The sequence below is a fragment of the Mustela putorius genome, unplaced genomic scaffold (genome assembly GCF_011764305.1).
Source record: "Mustela putorius furo isolate JIRA1106 unplaced genomic scaffold, ASM1176430v1.1 tig00000228_pilon_pilon_pilon, whole genome shotgun sequence".
NCBI lineage: Eukaryota > Metazoa > Chordata > Mammalia > Carnivora > Mustelidae > Mustela > Mustela putorius.
The window spans coordinates 22,761,854-22,778,404 of record NW_025421322.1 but is presented as its reverse complement, the minus strand read 5'-3'; the positions used below and the strand labels follow the sequence as shown (position 1 = coordinate 22,778,404).

Genomic DNA, 16,551 nt, shown 5'->3' with positions numbered 1-16,551 from the left:
ATTAAACCAGCTCCTTTTTCTTTACCTAGCATTCAAGATTATCCGTGATTACTAAATATTTATTGAGTACCTGCTATTTATTCAAGTTTGACTGCTCTAGAACCACCGAATCCTAGAAGGGAGATTTGGTTTTGGCTTTGCCTCCAAGGATGTGTGTGACCTTATAGAGTCTTTGGCTTTAGATTTCCACATCTGTAAAATGACATATATCTCCTCAGCCTTTCTAAGAATGCTACCATATTTGCATGAGAAATCCTTTGGGAAAAAATGTGTATTTCCAGACCCTACATAAGATATCAGAATCCTTTGGGATGAGGCTTAGGTTTCTGCATTGTTATCCCCAACTCTATTTTGGAAAGGAAAAAAAAAGGCAAAACAAAACAGTATTAAAACCTACAAAAAAGTTGAAAGAATCATACAATGAACCCCCACTTACCTCTTACTAGATACTTATTGTTGTTTTTGCCATATTTGCTTCATAGATCTTTCCTTTGCTCTTGTTCCCTTTTTCTGTCTCTGTATTTGGAAGTCAGTTGATAGTTTGCCACATTTTCTTGGTAATTCCTCTCTTTCCCCATTTGAAAGTGTGTTACAGACATCACTTGACACCTAAACACATCAATGCATATCTTCTAAGAATGAAAACTTTCTGTAACGATAATGGATAATGCCCTTATCACATTCAAGGAATTTAATTAACATTGATGCAATTATATTATCAAATAGTCTATATTTAAATGTCTTTGATTGCCACCAAAAAAAAAAATAAGTCTCTATATTTTTTCTTTGATGATATAGTCCAAGGTCCTTCATTTTATTTTGTTTTCATGTCTCTTTAGCTTCCTTTCATTTAGAAAATTCCCTCGTGTTTTTGTTTTCCATAACTTGACATTTTAAGAAATCCAGGCCACTCATTTTGTACAATGCAGCCCCCACCCACCTTTCTGGTTCTGCCTGTTTTCCCCTATCTAGATATTTACATGATAAATTGGATCAAGCCTCTATGTGGTACTTTGTATAACTTTAGCGGAATATATTCTAAACACAAAATGAATTGCAAAGAAATTTTGAACTTACTAGGTAGGTTTGTTGTTGGTATTGGAATAGTGATAGTAACTCTGAAAATTTCTTTCTGTATTGCAGGACACAGCAAGATGAATGAGTACATTGACAGTGCTGGAAACCAGATTCTCATGTATCAGAAGACAAAAATATGGAATAAGAATAAGTAAGGAAGTACTTTATGGTCTTGGATTCGAACTGGGGATAAGTACAAACTCAATCTACCTGCCACCATAGTAGAGATAGGCACCTCTAGTCTCCAGATCTTGGTTTTTAAATTATATTTCATACTGAAGGGAACCAGAGCTCCTTAAGGAATGGCTGATCCCAGGGCTAGGCAGATAAAATACATAGTTTGTTATGCCAGAAAACAAAAAGGAAAAAAAAATGTATGCCTAAAGACAATGGGACAATATCAAAAGTTCATAGGAGGCAGCTTGACGAGGCTTGTGCTGGCCAAATTTGGCGTATCTAAGCAGAAAACAGAATAATAACAGTAATGGAATATAGCACATTAGATAAGAATCCATCAGAGTGAAATTAAAAAGCAATAGCAATAAAAAAGACTGTATATAGGGCACCTGGGTGGCTCCGTGGGTTAAGCCGCTGCCTTCGGCTCAGGTCATGATCTCAGGGTCCTGGGATCGAGTCCCGCATCCGGCTCTCTGCTCAGCGGGGAGCCTGCTTCCTCTATCTCTCTTTCTCTCTGCCTGCCTCTCTGCCTACTTGTGATCTCTCTCTGTCAAATAAATAAATAAAATCTTAAAAAAAAAAAAAAAGACTGTATATAGAAGAAAGATCCTCATTTCAGACCAATGTCTGCTAGTAAATGCAGAAGGAATTATTGTATTCAATATCTGCTTTTTTAACATGCTCCCCAGGTGGTTCTTATTCCCTCCCAAGTTTGGGAACAACTGCTAGATGTTTCCTTGAAGCTCTTTAATTCTACAACAGCTTTAAAATTTTAAGCATAGCTCCTGCCTTGGAAAAACTAGTATTTAAGAGAAATGTAGGAAAAATAGAAATTCTAGTCAGCCTGTCGACAGTTTGTTTCCTGTAAAATACTCCTGAAAGTATTTTTCCCCACTCTTTTTTTTTTTTTTTTTTTTTATTTATTTGACAGACAGAGATCACAAGTAGGCAGAGAGGCAGGTGGAGAGAGAGAGGAAGGGAAGCAGGCTCCCTGCTGAGCAGAGAGCCCGATGCAGGGCTCGATCCCAGGACCCGGAGACCATGACCTGAGCCGAAGGCAGAGGCTTAACCCACTGAGCCACCCAGGCACCCCTTTCCCCACTCTTTAATATGCCAATCGTCCAGGCTACTCCTGACTCCTGCCATTCTATTCTAACACAGTCCCCTGCAGTACAAAATACTGACCCCATGGAAACGGGAAAGGAGGCATCTGCCTGGGATTGTCTCCAGACTCTGCCTTTTGCTTGTTCTAGTTTTCTTTGTCCCTTCACCAGTGAGACAAGAGCTTGCAGGCATCAAGGCATCCTTGGACTTTAGTCCAATGGACCCTCAATGTAAATTCAGTATCTTGTGATGCCTCAGAGGGCTTTAATTTCCATTCCAGAAGTAGGGCACTAACCCTTTGATTTTGAATGTGTCTTCTGCATCTGGGCTTCCAAATTTTGTAATTAATTGGAGCGATTTATTTTATAGTTCTAGTATAATCAGGCAGAGAAGCAATTCAAAAGTGAGCATATAGTTATGAATTTCTCTGCCCATAATCAATCTTTTCCTTGGCTCCCCACATCCAAATCAATGGCCAGACCCTAGTAATGCTGCTTTCAACATTTTTTAAGCATCATCCTTTGACCTTCCTTTTCTTGCTTTCATTACCAAAGAGCCACTGTTGTTTTCTCCTTAAAGTTTCTCCTTTGATCACATTAGACTCTAGCCTAAGCAAATGACACCAAAATACACTTATCCAGGCCTTTGACTTGAGCGCCTTTAGGACGCTACGTGTTGCTTGCTCTACCTTTCCCCCAAACTCAACACATCTGACAGGAATCCATACCACCTCTTTTTTTTTTTTTTCTTAAGATTTTATTTATTTGTCAGAGAGAGCGAGCGAGAGCGAGCACAGGCAGACAGAGTGGAAGGCAGAGTCAGACGGAGAAGCAGGCTCCCTGCAGAGCAAGGAGCCCGATATGGGACTCGATCCCAGGACGCCGGGATCATGACCTGAGCCGAAGGCAGCTGCTTAACCAACTGAGCCACCCAGGCGACCCCTCCATACCACCTCTTGACCTGCTCTGCCACCCCCTTCCTGGCTACCTAAGCTAATACTTAGTATATTATAACAATTCAAGTGTGAGTTTGGAATCAGAACAATTAGAACGAGGCTTAAATCCCAACTTGTAAGCAGGGTGACCTTTTTGAGCTCAACATTCTCTTCTGTAATATGGGGATAACATGACATATGTCCAGCGGTTTGTGTCTACAATCAATGACATGTTTTGTGTGTACAGGGCCTGACATGGTGTAAAGATTTAACAAAAAGTAATTATTTCATTGGCTTCTCCTCCTCTTTCTAGTTCTCTATATGGTAATTTATCACAGTCTGTTCAGTATTTCTTTAAACTATCTCTTTCACTTCCACACAAATCCAGCTCGTTATCTCTGCTTAGGTTACTGAACAATCTTCCCAGGTTGTTCTCCTGTCTTCAGTAGCCACGGAGACTTGTGTTCCTTATGTGCACAAGGAATCTTGTTAAGGCACTTCAGTCTCTCCAACTAACCCATTCCTCACTCTGTCAACAGATTAATCTTCCCCAGGATCTATTTTTATTGCAACTCTCCCTTGATTAGGAAGAATCAGTGGCTTCCCAGGACCTTTGATAAATTCCACATGTGGGGTAAACAGGCTCCAACTTCTCTGTAGTAGAAAATTATAATTTGGTCTGGCCCGGTCCTCTTTCTTGCCTTATTCTAGTAAATATATGCCTTTATTTTGGTGAATTGCTTATCATCCCCATTCCAGCCATGGGGCTGGCTACCTTGGGAGCCATCAATCATGGTACCTATCTTCAGCTACCAGACTAGATATGTGATCTGAGCTGAACCCATCTTTGTCCCTTTGGATACTTTTCTATTTGAGATGAGGGGAAGAGACCTTTCCTACTTGGAAGCTGAGCTGGGTACGCTAAACCTTGGCACTCCCATTGGCCATGGTTTGGCCTTGTGCAATCTGAAAGAATGAAGTACGTTGGTATCAGTTCCAGCTGTACTCAAGACTAGCCTTTCTCTTGCCCTTAGCAAATTGGCTATGTGAGCTCATGCATTTCCCATTTGGTGTTTAGTGTCGGTTGAGATTCTATCACTTGGAGCCAAGCATTCTGACTAATAATACTATCTTTTCACCAGATCTCTGTTTCCCCTCTTTCTCAAACCCATTCTAAGCTGATCAGCCCACTGCTCAGTGAAGATAATCTTGTTCATGCTTTTCTTCCTGCCTTTCATCAAGCTGTTCCCCCCTGTTAGGAATACTTGTTTGCTCTTATCTCATTCTCCAAGGTCTATGCTTCTCTAAGATTCAACTCAAAACCTTTGCCTTTCCTGGAGCTCAGCTTGTCATTCTTGAGCGCTAGGGAGTGTTTCCTTAGCTTAACATCTAAGCTTCAGATTCCAAACCCTAGAAGTCATCTGGTATTTAGTTACCAATTGGGTCATTCATCCTTGTTATTTCCTACCTTTCTACCAAATTAGAATAAAAATTCCAACTTCAACTGAGGTCTAGAAGTGAAGGAACTTGTTCCAAATCACAAACCCTATTTGAGGCAGAATATATTGAAGTTTCCTTAAAAATACTCATGTCTGGGGGCACCTGGGTGGTTCAGTGGGTTAAGCCTCTGCCTTCTGCTCAGGTCATGATCCCAGGGTCCTGGGATGGAGCCCACATCAGGCTCTCTCCTCCACAGGGAGCCTGCTTCCTCCCCTCTCTCTCTGCCTGCCTCTCTGCCTACTTGTGATCTCTGTCTGTCAAATAAATAAGTAAAATCTTTAAAAAAAAAAAAAAAGTACTCATGACTGACTGATGATATTGGAGGAATGAATTCTAAAAGGAAAAACAGGAACCAGGAGCTTAAGTTATCAAAAAATGTCTAGATTGCTAGGGGATTGAGGGGAAAGACAACATAACATAAAGAAAGTGCTAGAGTTTATTAAAGGATGGGAAACGGAAGCCCATAAACATTCTGTGATCTGGAGGTATTACTAGGTATCAAAAATGTCGGTGTAAAGTTTGCAAGCCTTCCAGAGCAGTCAGTGAAGGTGAGGGTCTTGATAGAGAAGACAGTGGGTGGGAGATACAGTATTGGGGAAGTAGCCCAAGTTTCAGTTATGGCTGCAGCTAGAACAGAAGGAATGGGTGAGAAATCAGTCCGGGATCAAGGAGGATCTGTGCATAGCCATGCTGACGACTCCGAGTTCAGAGCAATGAGTTAGGGAGACGATCGAGGAGAACACTGCTGTAGAAGCAGGGAATGAATTGGGTGATGAGCAAAAAAGGGCTGTCAGCTTGTGAGGTAGAGCATGAGAGAAGTTTCTCATGAGGTCAAGGGCAAATACAGAAGGATGACTCCATAAAGGGAGTGGAGACATCATGGGGAAAAGTGAGTTTCCCTCATTGATAGACTTCTGATTCCAACGGTTCTGAAAGTAATTTAATAACCAGCCTCTTTTGGAGTCTAAGGAGCAGTTTAGCAAGATCTGAAATAGTTATTTGAACTTTCCGGTCTATTTCATTTCCTACTATTTGAAAAATGTGTATGGAAGAAACTTTGATTTCTTATTCCTCTTGACCCTTGGAACAGGACATGATTTATGCCTACTTGGGCCAACTTGTGGCCTAATTAGGATGTGGAGGGTTCTCTTGCCTACCAGGATTTCAGAGAGCCATTTTGTTCAACGTGTCTTTAATATAAGATCTGACTTACTGCTCACAGTTTTAAAATGTATGACCCCTTAGGAAAAATAGCTTAAATTTATATCCTAGGTCTTGAAAGACTGGGGTAAGGTCTGTTTCCCCGGTGGGTTGTTTTGGAAGGGCAGCGAAGGGAGTGGAACTCAGGAGGAGAAGCTGGAAGATAAACATCGAAGTACTTTGAGCGCTGCCCGGGGCTAGCCCTGCTCCTCCTTGAAATGTCCCAGGTGCAGCACTGACCTCCGTGTGAGCAATCCCAGGACTCTCGCCCGATCCCCGGCCAGCTGACATCCTGGGTGGCGGTCTATCTAGTTTACCGGGGACCCACCCAGAAAAGCCGGGCACACACAGTAGAGGGTATTCGCCAACCTTCTTCAAGTTGATGATAGACCTGTTGGCCAACTGGGGCGTACCAGAGAAGAAGGAACCTGCTCGGTCTTCTTTCTGTTCGGTGCCATCCCCGAGCCTCGGGGCTTCACCTCGGAAGTGAGGCTCTCTAAGCCAGCGTTTTGATACAGCTGCTTCCACTGATTTCACCCCCAGCTCTGCGGCCGGCTCCTTCTCCCCGTGTACTCCGTGTTCATGACTGTCTTCCTGTCTGAATTGTCTCTGCATCCCCGAGTGGGCCTCTGGCTGCCTCCTTGTACTCCACAAGCCTTTCGCCAATAGTACTGGCATCTCTAGGCCTCCCCTTAGGAGTTTCTGCGTTTCAAGCATCCCTCTTGCAAACTCACCCCGTCTCTCTTTTTCACTCTTTCTCTCTCACTCTAGTTCCCCTCTCTTATCTCCCCCCTCCCCTGCCAGATATGAAGAAGCCCTCTGTCTCCTCTTCTTTACTGTTCACCTTGGGTACACTGTCCATCCTGCATATTGGACAAATCTCCCTAAAGATGTGCTACCTGCTTCTTAGGAAACATGGCCAAAAACACAGTGATGATATTTTCCAAACCCAAATGTTGGGTCATGTGTTCAACCCCATAGAAGTTTACTCAGGAGGTAACAGTAAGCAACATTTGAAATCAAGACTGACACTGACAATCCAAAGTGTTTCGCGGCTGAAGCTCAAAGAGGACAAGGAGGAAAGTCGGTTTTGCAATACTCCAAGGCCCTACCTTGTGATCTGGTCCACCTCCCTCTCTGAACTTGCCCCTACCTCTCTCTTCCTCCCACAGACTGCCCCAGCCACCCTGAGCTCCTTCCCGTCCCATGAACCAGACAAGCTGGGTTCTGTCTCAGGTGCATTGTACTGGCACAGCCTTCTTCCTGGGATCTTTTCCCCCGGATCTTTGCAAGACTGCCCTCTTCTTGCCATCCACGTCTCTCTCCAAAGTCACCCCCTCCCAAAGGCTTTCCATAACAGCGCCACTCCAAGTCTCCCCATGGTCTCTTGCCGTGATTACTCTTGACTCTTAACACACTGCTCTATTTTCTCTCCAGCGTTTACTTCTGCAAGAAAAATATCTTAAAAGTTTGTAGTCTTTCTCTACGTCCACTCTACCACCCACTACGATGTAAGCTCCATAGGGCGCACCTTTGCCAGTTTCCCTGCTCCCAGATGACAACATGTAGAGCACAGCCTGGGATTTGGTAGGTTCACAGCCAAACTCTGTGGGACGAATGGATGCACATACACTGTTCCTTGTCCCTAGGCCCTTGGTGCTGGGGGGCTGAGGATCCCGTGATGTGCCCTGCAAATCTACGTTCACACACACCCTGGAGCAAAATGCACATCCCACTGGGAAAGGGGCCCACAGAGGAGCCTCCCAGTTCTGGCTGGTGGGAAATGAAAATCAAAAGTTTAGGCCAGAAGGCGGAAACAGAGCAGGAGACAGAGCTAAGCAAAAGAAATCTGGTTTAAGGAAAAGGGGGTCAGGGAGCTTTAGGTATAATTTCGGGAATACGGAGTTGGACTAGCAGTCACGAGAGCCCAGTGGCTGCCTTGCCCCAAACCCACTCTGTGGCCTTGATTCCGTCTTTGCTACACTCTGAGGTTCAGATGCCTTATAAAAGGAGGAAGGTGGAAACCTTTTCAGTGATTGTTCTTAAAAAAAAAAAAAAAAAAAGGAGTTGTAGGAAGGTATCATCTGTCTCACAGCAAATATTAAGGAGATTTTCTGGGCCCTAGTCTCAAGTTCTGCGAAGAACTAAGAAGTTGAGGAAAAGGTTTACCCTAGAGAATCCGAGTTGCCTATCAGAGGCCAGAGATGCAAAGGTATTTGAGGAATGAGATAGGACTTCTAGGCCTGTAAGACCACAACAGTTACCAGCTTCAATTTATGAACATGTCTATGGTAAAATTTTTAAGAAAGGATCAATGAGGGAAAGGCAGAGTGGTGGCTAACCTTGGAAAGAGGGAGAGGCTGGAGGCAGGGGCAGGTGCTACCTTTCTACAGTCAGGACAGCTAGGTGCTCCCTAACCTTGGAAAGAGGGAGAGGCTGGAGGCAGGGGCAGGTGCTACCTTTCTACAGTCAGGACAGCTAGGTGCTCCCTAACCTTGGAAAGAGGGAGAGGCTGGAGGCAGGGGCAGGTGCTACCTTTCTACAGTCAGGACAGCTAGGTGCTCCCTCCCAGAGAGGCAAGCCCAGCCTCCTTGCAGGATACACCCGCAGCTAACACGCCTGGAGTTTTCAGGAGATGGTAGGACCATGGTTCAGGGGCCAGACGCTTCATATCTGGCTTCAGATCCTGATTGCCACTGACCAGCGATAGGCCCCGGCCAGTTATTAAACCTGTATCTCTACTTGTTCACCCATAAAATGGGAATGATGATAGGGATAAGGACCCCCCAAGAATCCCTGGGAGGAATAAATTCGTATGTGCAAAGTATGCAGAATAGGTGCTGTTTGGATAATTCCACTGACAAAGCCACTTCCAGGTACCATGTGCACCTCAGGCCTAATGATATTCAAGGTTTGTCTCTCCTTTTGATACCACTTTCAACAAGCTGCCTCCTCCTTCCCATGCAGGTTAGCTTACACAGGAAAAAATGTGTTGATCACAGAGATTCTGAGAAAGTACCATTCCAGAGCCTGTGGTATCTTACGGCAAATCAGTAAGTCACTTCGAGTTGTGTCTGGGCTTCCCACATTGCTTGAGCAGAGGTAAGACCATGATGGAAATGGAGGGTATCAGTTTGGGTTTCTCAATCATCACAGTGGGGTTCTGGTGCCTGGCTCCTCCTTAATGTTTTGGGTTATTGCATAGACACTCAGGCTCTGATTTCCCTAAAGAGTGATAGGAGTGAATCCTCGGCCTCTAAAGCAGAGGGCAATCCCAACGGGTTTTCCCACCCCACAGTGGTATACCCTATAGGCTCCCTGTCTGATCCTATGGTTGCTGGCCCTGCAGCTGTGGGTACTTTTACAGGAAAGAACACAGATCTTGTAGAAGACTGGTGGATTAAAACTGTAGGAAAGGAGGGGGCTGCAAACAGAAGCATTAGTCCAACGGTCTCCACTCATCTGCCTTCAGTGACTTCTTAAGAGAAGTTCAAATGTTTTCATGTCATCTGGGGACCCTGCCTGGGACTCCAGCTACCTTTTAGGGATTCATCTGACTTTTAAAGAATTGTCAGTTACAAGTGTGGGTTGGGGGCGCCTGGGCGGCTCAGTGGGTTAAAGCCTCTGCTTTTGGCTTAGGTCATGATCCCAAGGTCCTGGGATCAAGCCCGGATCAGGCTCTCTGCTCAGCAGGGAGCCTGCTTCCTCCTCTCTCTCTGCCTGTCCCTCTGCCTTCTTATGATCTCTGTCTGTCAAATAAATAAAATCTTTAAAAAAATGTTTGGGTCATTCTGGAAGGGTTAGAGAATGCTGGGTAATGTCGGTGGCGATACATGTCAGTGGGAATGTGTTGGGGAAGATTTCTTTCCTCTGGACACCTTGCTGGGTGGGGTTTGCTTTAGAAATGAGCAGATTTGAGAGTTTTGTTTTGATTTTGGACAGAAGAGAGAAAGGTGTAAAGAAATGGGGGATTCAAGAGAGACTTAAAACTCTTGTTTTTAGGGAGTGGGTAAGGCCATGACACCTAACTATGGTGGGGGAGAACCTAAGACTTTGAAGAACCAGGAGGACTCTGGGAGGTTCAGCTGTGCCACGGGTTATGTTGGCATTTCCGGATTGGCTTAGTCAGGTAACCAACAATTATCATCTTGTTCTTCTGGAAAAAAAAAAATGCAGCCTGAGCTCCAAATAAGTAGCCAGGAAGGAACTTTTCGGTTATAATCCATTGGCACTGAGTTCTTAAATGGTGAACTTCCTATATTGGATCTTGGGAAAAAAAAAGAGAAAGTCCCAGGAAACGTTTGGTATGGCACTGGTGGGGGAAAAGATAGGACAGAACCACTGAGCATATTCGGTGTTAAAGCTGGGAAGGCAGTTCCTGGGGCCTGGGACAGACAGTGACCTGCTGAAAAGCCCGACCAGCACGGACCTGTCCAGAGATGCGGCAGAAAGATGTCCTGCGTTTAAAGAGAGGAAGTTTCCGGTGGGCACTCGGGTTATGCTGACGTTAAACGCTGGGTTCTCAGGACAACCCGGGGCCTCGGTCTGAGTCTACCTGGCAGTTCTCCCGCGAGGGACAGACAGGTAAGAACTCAGCAGGAGAAGCCAAGCCTCGGGTGGGGGAAGTCAGCGTGAGGAGAGGGATACAGACAGAGCTGGGGGGTTAGGTCTGAGGGACAATCCAGCGGGGTTGGGGGAGAGTGAAAGGGAAGGGGTAGGGGCGTCGAGGGAGGGGACCCAGGCAGGAGGAGCGGTCCCAGCAAGGGAGCGGTGTGGGCGCCGGCGGAGAAGGAAGGCTCGAGAGGAGAGGGCCGCGCTGGGGAGGGCAGCGGGCGCGAGGAAGCCGTCTCTGCCGCGCCGTGGGCTCCCGGGAGCGCGGCGGCGGGGGTCTGAGCCGGCGAGCGGCGAGGCAGCGGGAGCGCCGGGGCTGCGGCGGCTGGAACAGGTGAGCGGCCGCCCGGCCGCGGGCCCCGCCCCGCCCCGCCCCGCCCCGCCCCGCCCCGCCCCGCCCCGCCCCGCGGGCGCGCCTCCTCCTCCCCGCCCTCCCCGCGCCGAGCTGCGGCGCGGCTCCCCTCGGTTTGGGCTTTTGCAACTGGCGCCGGGCTTGCTTTTTTTTTTTTTTCCCTCTCCCCTCCCCTGAGTCTGTCTGTCCTTCTTTTAGGTCGCTCCACCCCTCAGGCGAGGGGGAACGGGCCGGGCTGCGTCGGCCAACTCGCGCCGAGCGCGCGTGCGAACTCCCGGAGCTGCGTCCCGCGCCCGGCCTCCTCCCTGCGGGGCGCGCGCTCCCCGCTCCCCGGGCCCGCGGCCTCCCCCGCAGCCCTTCCCCACTTTTCCCCCCTTTGGCAATCACATGGCATTTTAAGAATGCCGGAAAGATGGCGGTAGCGGCGGCGGCGGCGGCGGCGGCGGGGCCGAGCGGCGGGGGAGGCGGCCGGGCGCAGCGGAGCGGGCTGCTGGAAGTTTTGGTGCGGGATCGCTGGCACAAAGTTCTGGTGAACTTGAGCGAGGACGCCCTGGTTCTGAGCTGCGAGGAGGGCGCCGCGGCGTACAACGGCATCGGCACCGCCACCAATGGCTCGTTCTGCAGGGGCGCCGGCGGCGCGCAGCCCCCGGACTCGCCCGCCGGGGTCCGCACCGCCTTCACCGACCTGCCGGAGCAGGTGCCCGAGTCCATCTCCAACCAGAAGCGCGGCGTGAAGGTGCTGAAGCAGGAGCTGGGCGGGCTGGGCATCAGCATCAAGGGGGGCAAGGAGAACAAGATGCCCATCCTCATCAGCAAGATCTTCAAGGGGCTGGCGGCGGACCAGACCCAAGCCCTGTACGTGGGCGACGCCATCCTGTCCGTGAACGGGGCCGACCTGCGGGACGCCACCCACGACGAGGCGGTGCAGGCGCTCAAGCGCGCGGGCAAGGAGGTGCTGCTGGAAGGTAAGGGGTTAACGCCGCGCGGGCCGCGCACACACCCCCTCACCCTCCCACCGCACGCTCACGCTTACCCAGGTGCCGGCACCGCCCCGGGGCCCTGCGTGGGGGGCGGTGGCGGGGAGTTGGGACAACTTTAACCCACCTGGGGGGCCACTTGTCCCTACCCTAGAGTCGCTGCGGGCTTGGACCCAGCACGGGTGTGTGCAGAGGCTCGGCGAGCTGGGTTTCTTGAGCTACGTGGCAGGCGCAGGGTCAGATGCTTAGGGCACCGTGCGTCATTTTTACCCGCGGATAATCCGAGGGTAGCGTACGGACCGGAACGTGGCACTGGTGAGGAACGGCAGCCGTCCGCGCTGCGGTGAAGGCTCCCTGAAAAACCGCAACTCTCTTAGTTTTCCGCTTGGGCACCATGTTCTCAGAAGCCTGGGCAATCCATTTAAGAAGGTTCAGTCCTAAAGAAGTCAGAAGTGGCCCTGTTTGAACGCTAAAAGCCCATTATCCTTCTGGACTTTCCTCCTCTCGGATTGGAACCCGGGGTTATGCTGGCGAGTTGTGCCCTGAGCTGGGAAGTATTTTGCAGCTTTACGCAGAAGTTCCCTTTCGGTGCCAGGTGTTTGGCCGGTCAGTCTGGATTCCAGGCTGCTCTGGGTGGAGGGTTGCTGAGGCAGTTTTTCTGCCTGCCTTTTCCCGGGATTTTTCCCTAGTGGGGTGGAAACAGTTTCGCATTTGTAAACAGTTTACCCTGAGTGTGAGGCTTCTAAGAATGGACTTTGAGATCCTGTGTGCATACCCTCCTAATTTTTCAAGTGGAGAGAACAAGTAACCCTGGTTTTGTATCCTTTTGCGGTTATGTGCAGAAAGGCAGTAAGGTATTAAGTGGATAATCACTCTTCGTTTCCCACCTCATCTGTATTTCTTACTTGATATCTGCCTCCCTGGCCCATAACTTAATTTGTACAAACCTCAGTCAGTACAAATATCATGTAATTATTTTTGTCTATTTATTCAGCTTCCCCTCACTGTAGGTGGAGATGTCTGGGGTCTTTTATTTAGTTAGAGTTCATTTCCCCTGAGTTGATTTGCGTCCTGAGTGAACAAATCAATGAACCCATAGCCATGGAAACAAGAGTGTTTCAACTCAGATCTTGTAAACTGGTAGTTGATTTAAATCCTAAATTAAGGACTTAGGTCAATTTCCTGCTTACCAGATGTGGTGCTGGTGTGTGAAACTGAGAAAGTTCAAAGTTGGGAAACCAGCTTTGTTACATGTGACAGCTGATGCAACACATGGTGTCTGCCTCCTGCTGAGAATACAGAGGGCACCCCCCCCAACACACACACACCTTTATTTACCTAGAGGATTTGTGATGTCTTCATATTTAATTGCTACCCTGGATCCAGAAACTGGAAGGCCATTTGCTTTGGCTTGATGATTAACATAAGTAAACAGAAAAAAAGTTTTCATGACTTAAGTGTGTGTTGGTTTGTGTGACAGGGGCAGGTGGGATCTGGGGCAAGTGTAGTTTGGAGTGTAAACCGCTGGGCCACCTGCTTAGCTTGCAGTGTTTACTATAAACTATCAGGGGACCAGGAGACAAAAAACAGGTCAGTTCTGTTTCAAGGCACTGCCCTTCATTATGTCTTTTCTTTTCCTTGGTTTCAATTTAATGAATAATGACTTAGCAAAGAGATAAAAAATACCTCTCAAAAAGAGGAAGGTAAGGTGATTCCCTGCAGTTGAAAATAAAGAAAAAGAATCAGTTATGTGACTTTAGAGATGCAGCAACTGAAGAGTGAGTGTTGTAAAAGCCTCTAATGTGACATTCTTGCAACAGGTCGTGCTGTGTTGCAGACAGGACCTCTGGGGGAAGCCCTTTGAGTCTCCTAGACGTGAACCACCTGGGCTTGGGGCAGCAGTCTTAGCCCTTACCCCAGCCTGTGTTTTCAGAGATCAACTGCAATCTAGAGAAGCAAACAGAGGCCCTCCTTGAAACAGTGTCTCTTGTTCTGAGTTCCAGTGTTGGTTCTAAATGCAGTAGGAGAGATCATAGACCATGAAAGCCAGTATCACACATCTCTTTTGTAGCTTAATACATGGATTCCCAACTGAAGGGGCATATCAGAACCACCGGAAGGGCTTTTTAAAATCACATACCTTCTTGCCTGTATTCTGAAGTGCAATCTCAATGGCTGAATTTCTACATAGGAGTGGCTTTGCAGATGTAATCAGCTGGGACAGGAGGCTTAGGGAGATGTTTTAAAGATATGTTTATATGGAAAATGCAGTTTTTTAACTTAGACTGGTCTTGTTTTGTTTTTTGTTTTGTTGTTGTTGTTTTTGTTCTGGAGCGGATTTGGTGGGTTTTTTGGTTTTGTTTTTTTTGTTGTTGTTTTTTTTTTTTTTGGGCCAGCGGGCAGCCAACACACCCCATTCCATGACATGCGCCCTCTAGTGGAGAATCAGCACCACTGCTCATGGAACACCCTGAAATGAAAAGCTGAAGAGCAAGTTTCAAAGCCTGCCTTCTAGTTCCAGTCTCTCACAGAGTTATCTGAACCGCGTTGAGCCTTAGTGTCTCCTGAAAAATGGCAGTAAGAAAACTCGGCTGGACATTCCTGCTTTTCAGGGCCGCTCTATGGAAGAGAATCTGAGAGTAAAAGAAAAAAAAACATGCATCAAATGGCTGCTATGATTAGTTATAATTACATGAAACGAAGCTGAAATTGTCCCTCCCAAGGGATAGTCCATTCCTCATACTGTGCTAGGGTTTATAGTTCTTATTTTTAGTATACTTTTTATTATTATTATTATTATTACGTAACTGTAATGTTAGGAGACCATTCCTCTGTGGGAAGGGAATCATGGCAACAGCTAACATTTCTTGAGCGTTTCTATGTGCCGGGCTTTACTTGCATTTGTTCCTTACACTTTTTGTAACTCTGTGAGGCCAGTACTGTTGTTCCTTTTACGGATGAGGAAACAAGATTATAGACAGTGGGTTATTTGCTTAAAGTAACACAGGGAGGAGGCTTCCAGGTCTATCAGACTTCAAAGCTCATCCTTGTAACTTCTGGGTGAAACTGACACTCGGAGCTTCTCCTTCAACTATGTACTTAACGCAGTTGAAGATTCTTCAGTTCTTGCGCTCAGGATGTTCTTCCCCATTTCTCAAATATGCTGAAATGCTCGAGACAGCCTTGAGCAGGAGAAGCAATTGTGTGGGCTGCGCAAAAGGGAGGAACAGGGAAGAGGATTGAGTCTAAAAACCTTAAGGCACCGAGTGCCTGGCTCCCTAAAAAAGGGAGCTGCTGCCACATTGGGGGCTGTTTTGCAAAGAGGCAGGGTCTCTGTCATTTGAACACCTGGCCTGCAAGGAGATTACATTGTAATTCAAGCTGAAAATAAAGTGTGAATATACTGTGCTAGTGAAGTCAGTGTTTCACCAGATAGTCATCAGAGTTAAGACCAGATGTCTTCACGTTATGAACTCACTTCCCGTTTGCGGGAGTAGGGCCAGGGATCCTGCATTCAGCCATGGAGATATGGAAGCCCATACCAGCAGGGGACACGGTGTACACAGACACGGAGTGAATGGCCCCCTGTGAAGTGGAGCTGGGCACAGCTGCAGAAATGTCCTGGTAGTTCTGAGTTAGGGGTGGGATGCGGGTTTTTTTGCCCTTAGATTGATAGCGAAATAGTAATTTGGAATCTTTCAACATTTTAGTAACTGAAACTACAATAAGGTTAGTTTCTCCATAACTTTGTCCAGATTGGAAAGTGCAGAATGTTCTGGAAGACTCATAGTGGGATAGGGAAGGTGGGAGTGGGTGGTGAAAAGAATCTTATCTGGGTCCAGAAGGTATCCTAGGGAGCTGGACCAGAAGAAGTAGAAATTCAATGGAGAAGGTCAGAGACTCTTGTTGACAGGAACCCTGTCCATCAAAGCTCCTCCCCCAGCACTGCTCCCAGGAATGCCTGGCTGCTGAGATCATCTAAAATGTCACTTGCACAGTCAGTTCCTTAGTAGTAGAAGTAGGGACGGCAGGGCAGGGAGATGTGGCGCACGGCAGAGGCAGTGGTTTGGTTGGCATGAAATCTCAGGACTGGACAAGAACTTGCATTTTAGAGAATCTTAGTTTACTTAAGATACAGGATCTTTTTTTAAAAGATTTACTTATTTTTTGAGAGAGAGAGCATGAGCTGGAGCCACCCTGGCGCCCCTGGGATGTACGGATTATTAAAGAATATCCAAGAACTGTGGAATTTAGAGTCTTGAAACTCGGGTGCTTACATTTTAACTAGCGGTTACTCTTTTCACAAGATGCTTTTTCTTGTTGGGCCTTGATTTTCTTCATTGGGAAGCTAGGAAGCTAAGTTAAGCCATTGCTAAACCTTATTTCACTTTATATCCTATAAATTCAGACCCAACACCCTTTTGTTTTCCCCCCAAAGATTTTATTTATTTGGCAGTGAGAAAGAGAGGGAGAGAGAGAGCACAAGCAGAGGGAGTGGCAGGCAGAGGGAGAAGGAGAAGCAGGCTCCCCCCTCAGACGTGGGCTTGATCCCAGGACTCTGGGATCATGACCTGAGCCGAAGGCAGAGGCTTTGACCCATGGAGGCACCCAGGCGCCCC

At 47.3% G+C, this 16,551-nt stretch overlaps 1 protein-coding gene across 2 annotated transcripts in view; it reads left to right on the top strand.

The window, feature by feature from the left end:
* The first annotated feature begins 11,042 nt into the window (after window positions 1-11,042).
* Window positions 11,043-16,551, top strand: part of SNTB1 (syntrophin beta 1) — a 228,559-nt gene continuing 223,050 nt past the window's right edge. The window contains exon 1 of one of the 2 annotated variants that reach the window (XM_045078083.1): window positions 11,043-11,920. In XM_045078083.1, the coding sequence (XP_044934018.1) occupies window positions 11,368-11,920 (553 nt within the window). In that variant the 5' untranslated portion in view covers window positions 11,043-11,367. The remainder of the gene's footprint in view (window positions 11,921-16,551) is intronic. The other variant, XM_045078084.1, reaches the window with a different exon arrangement.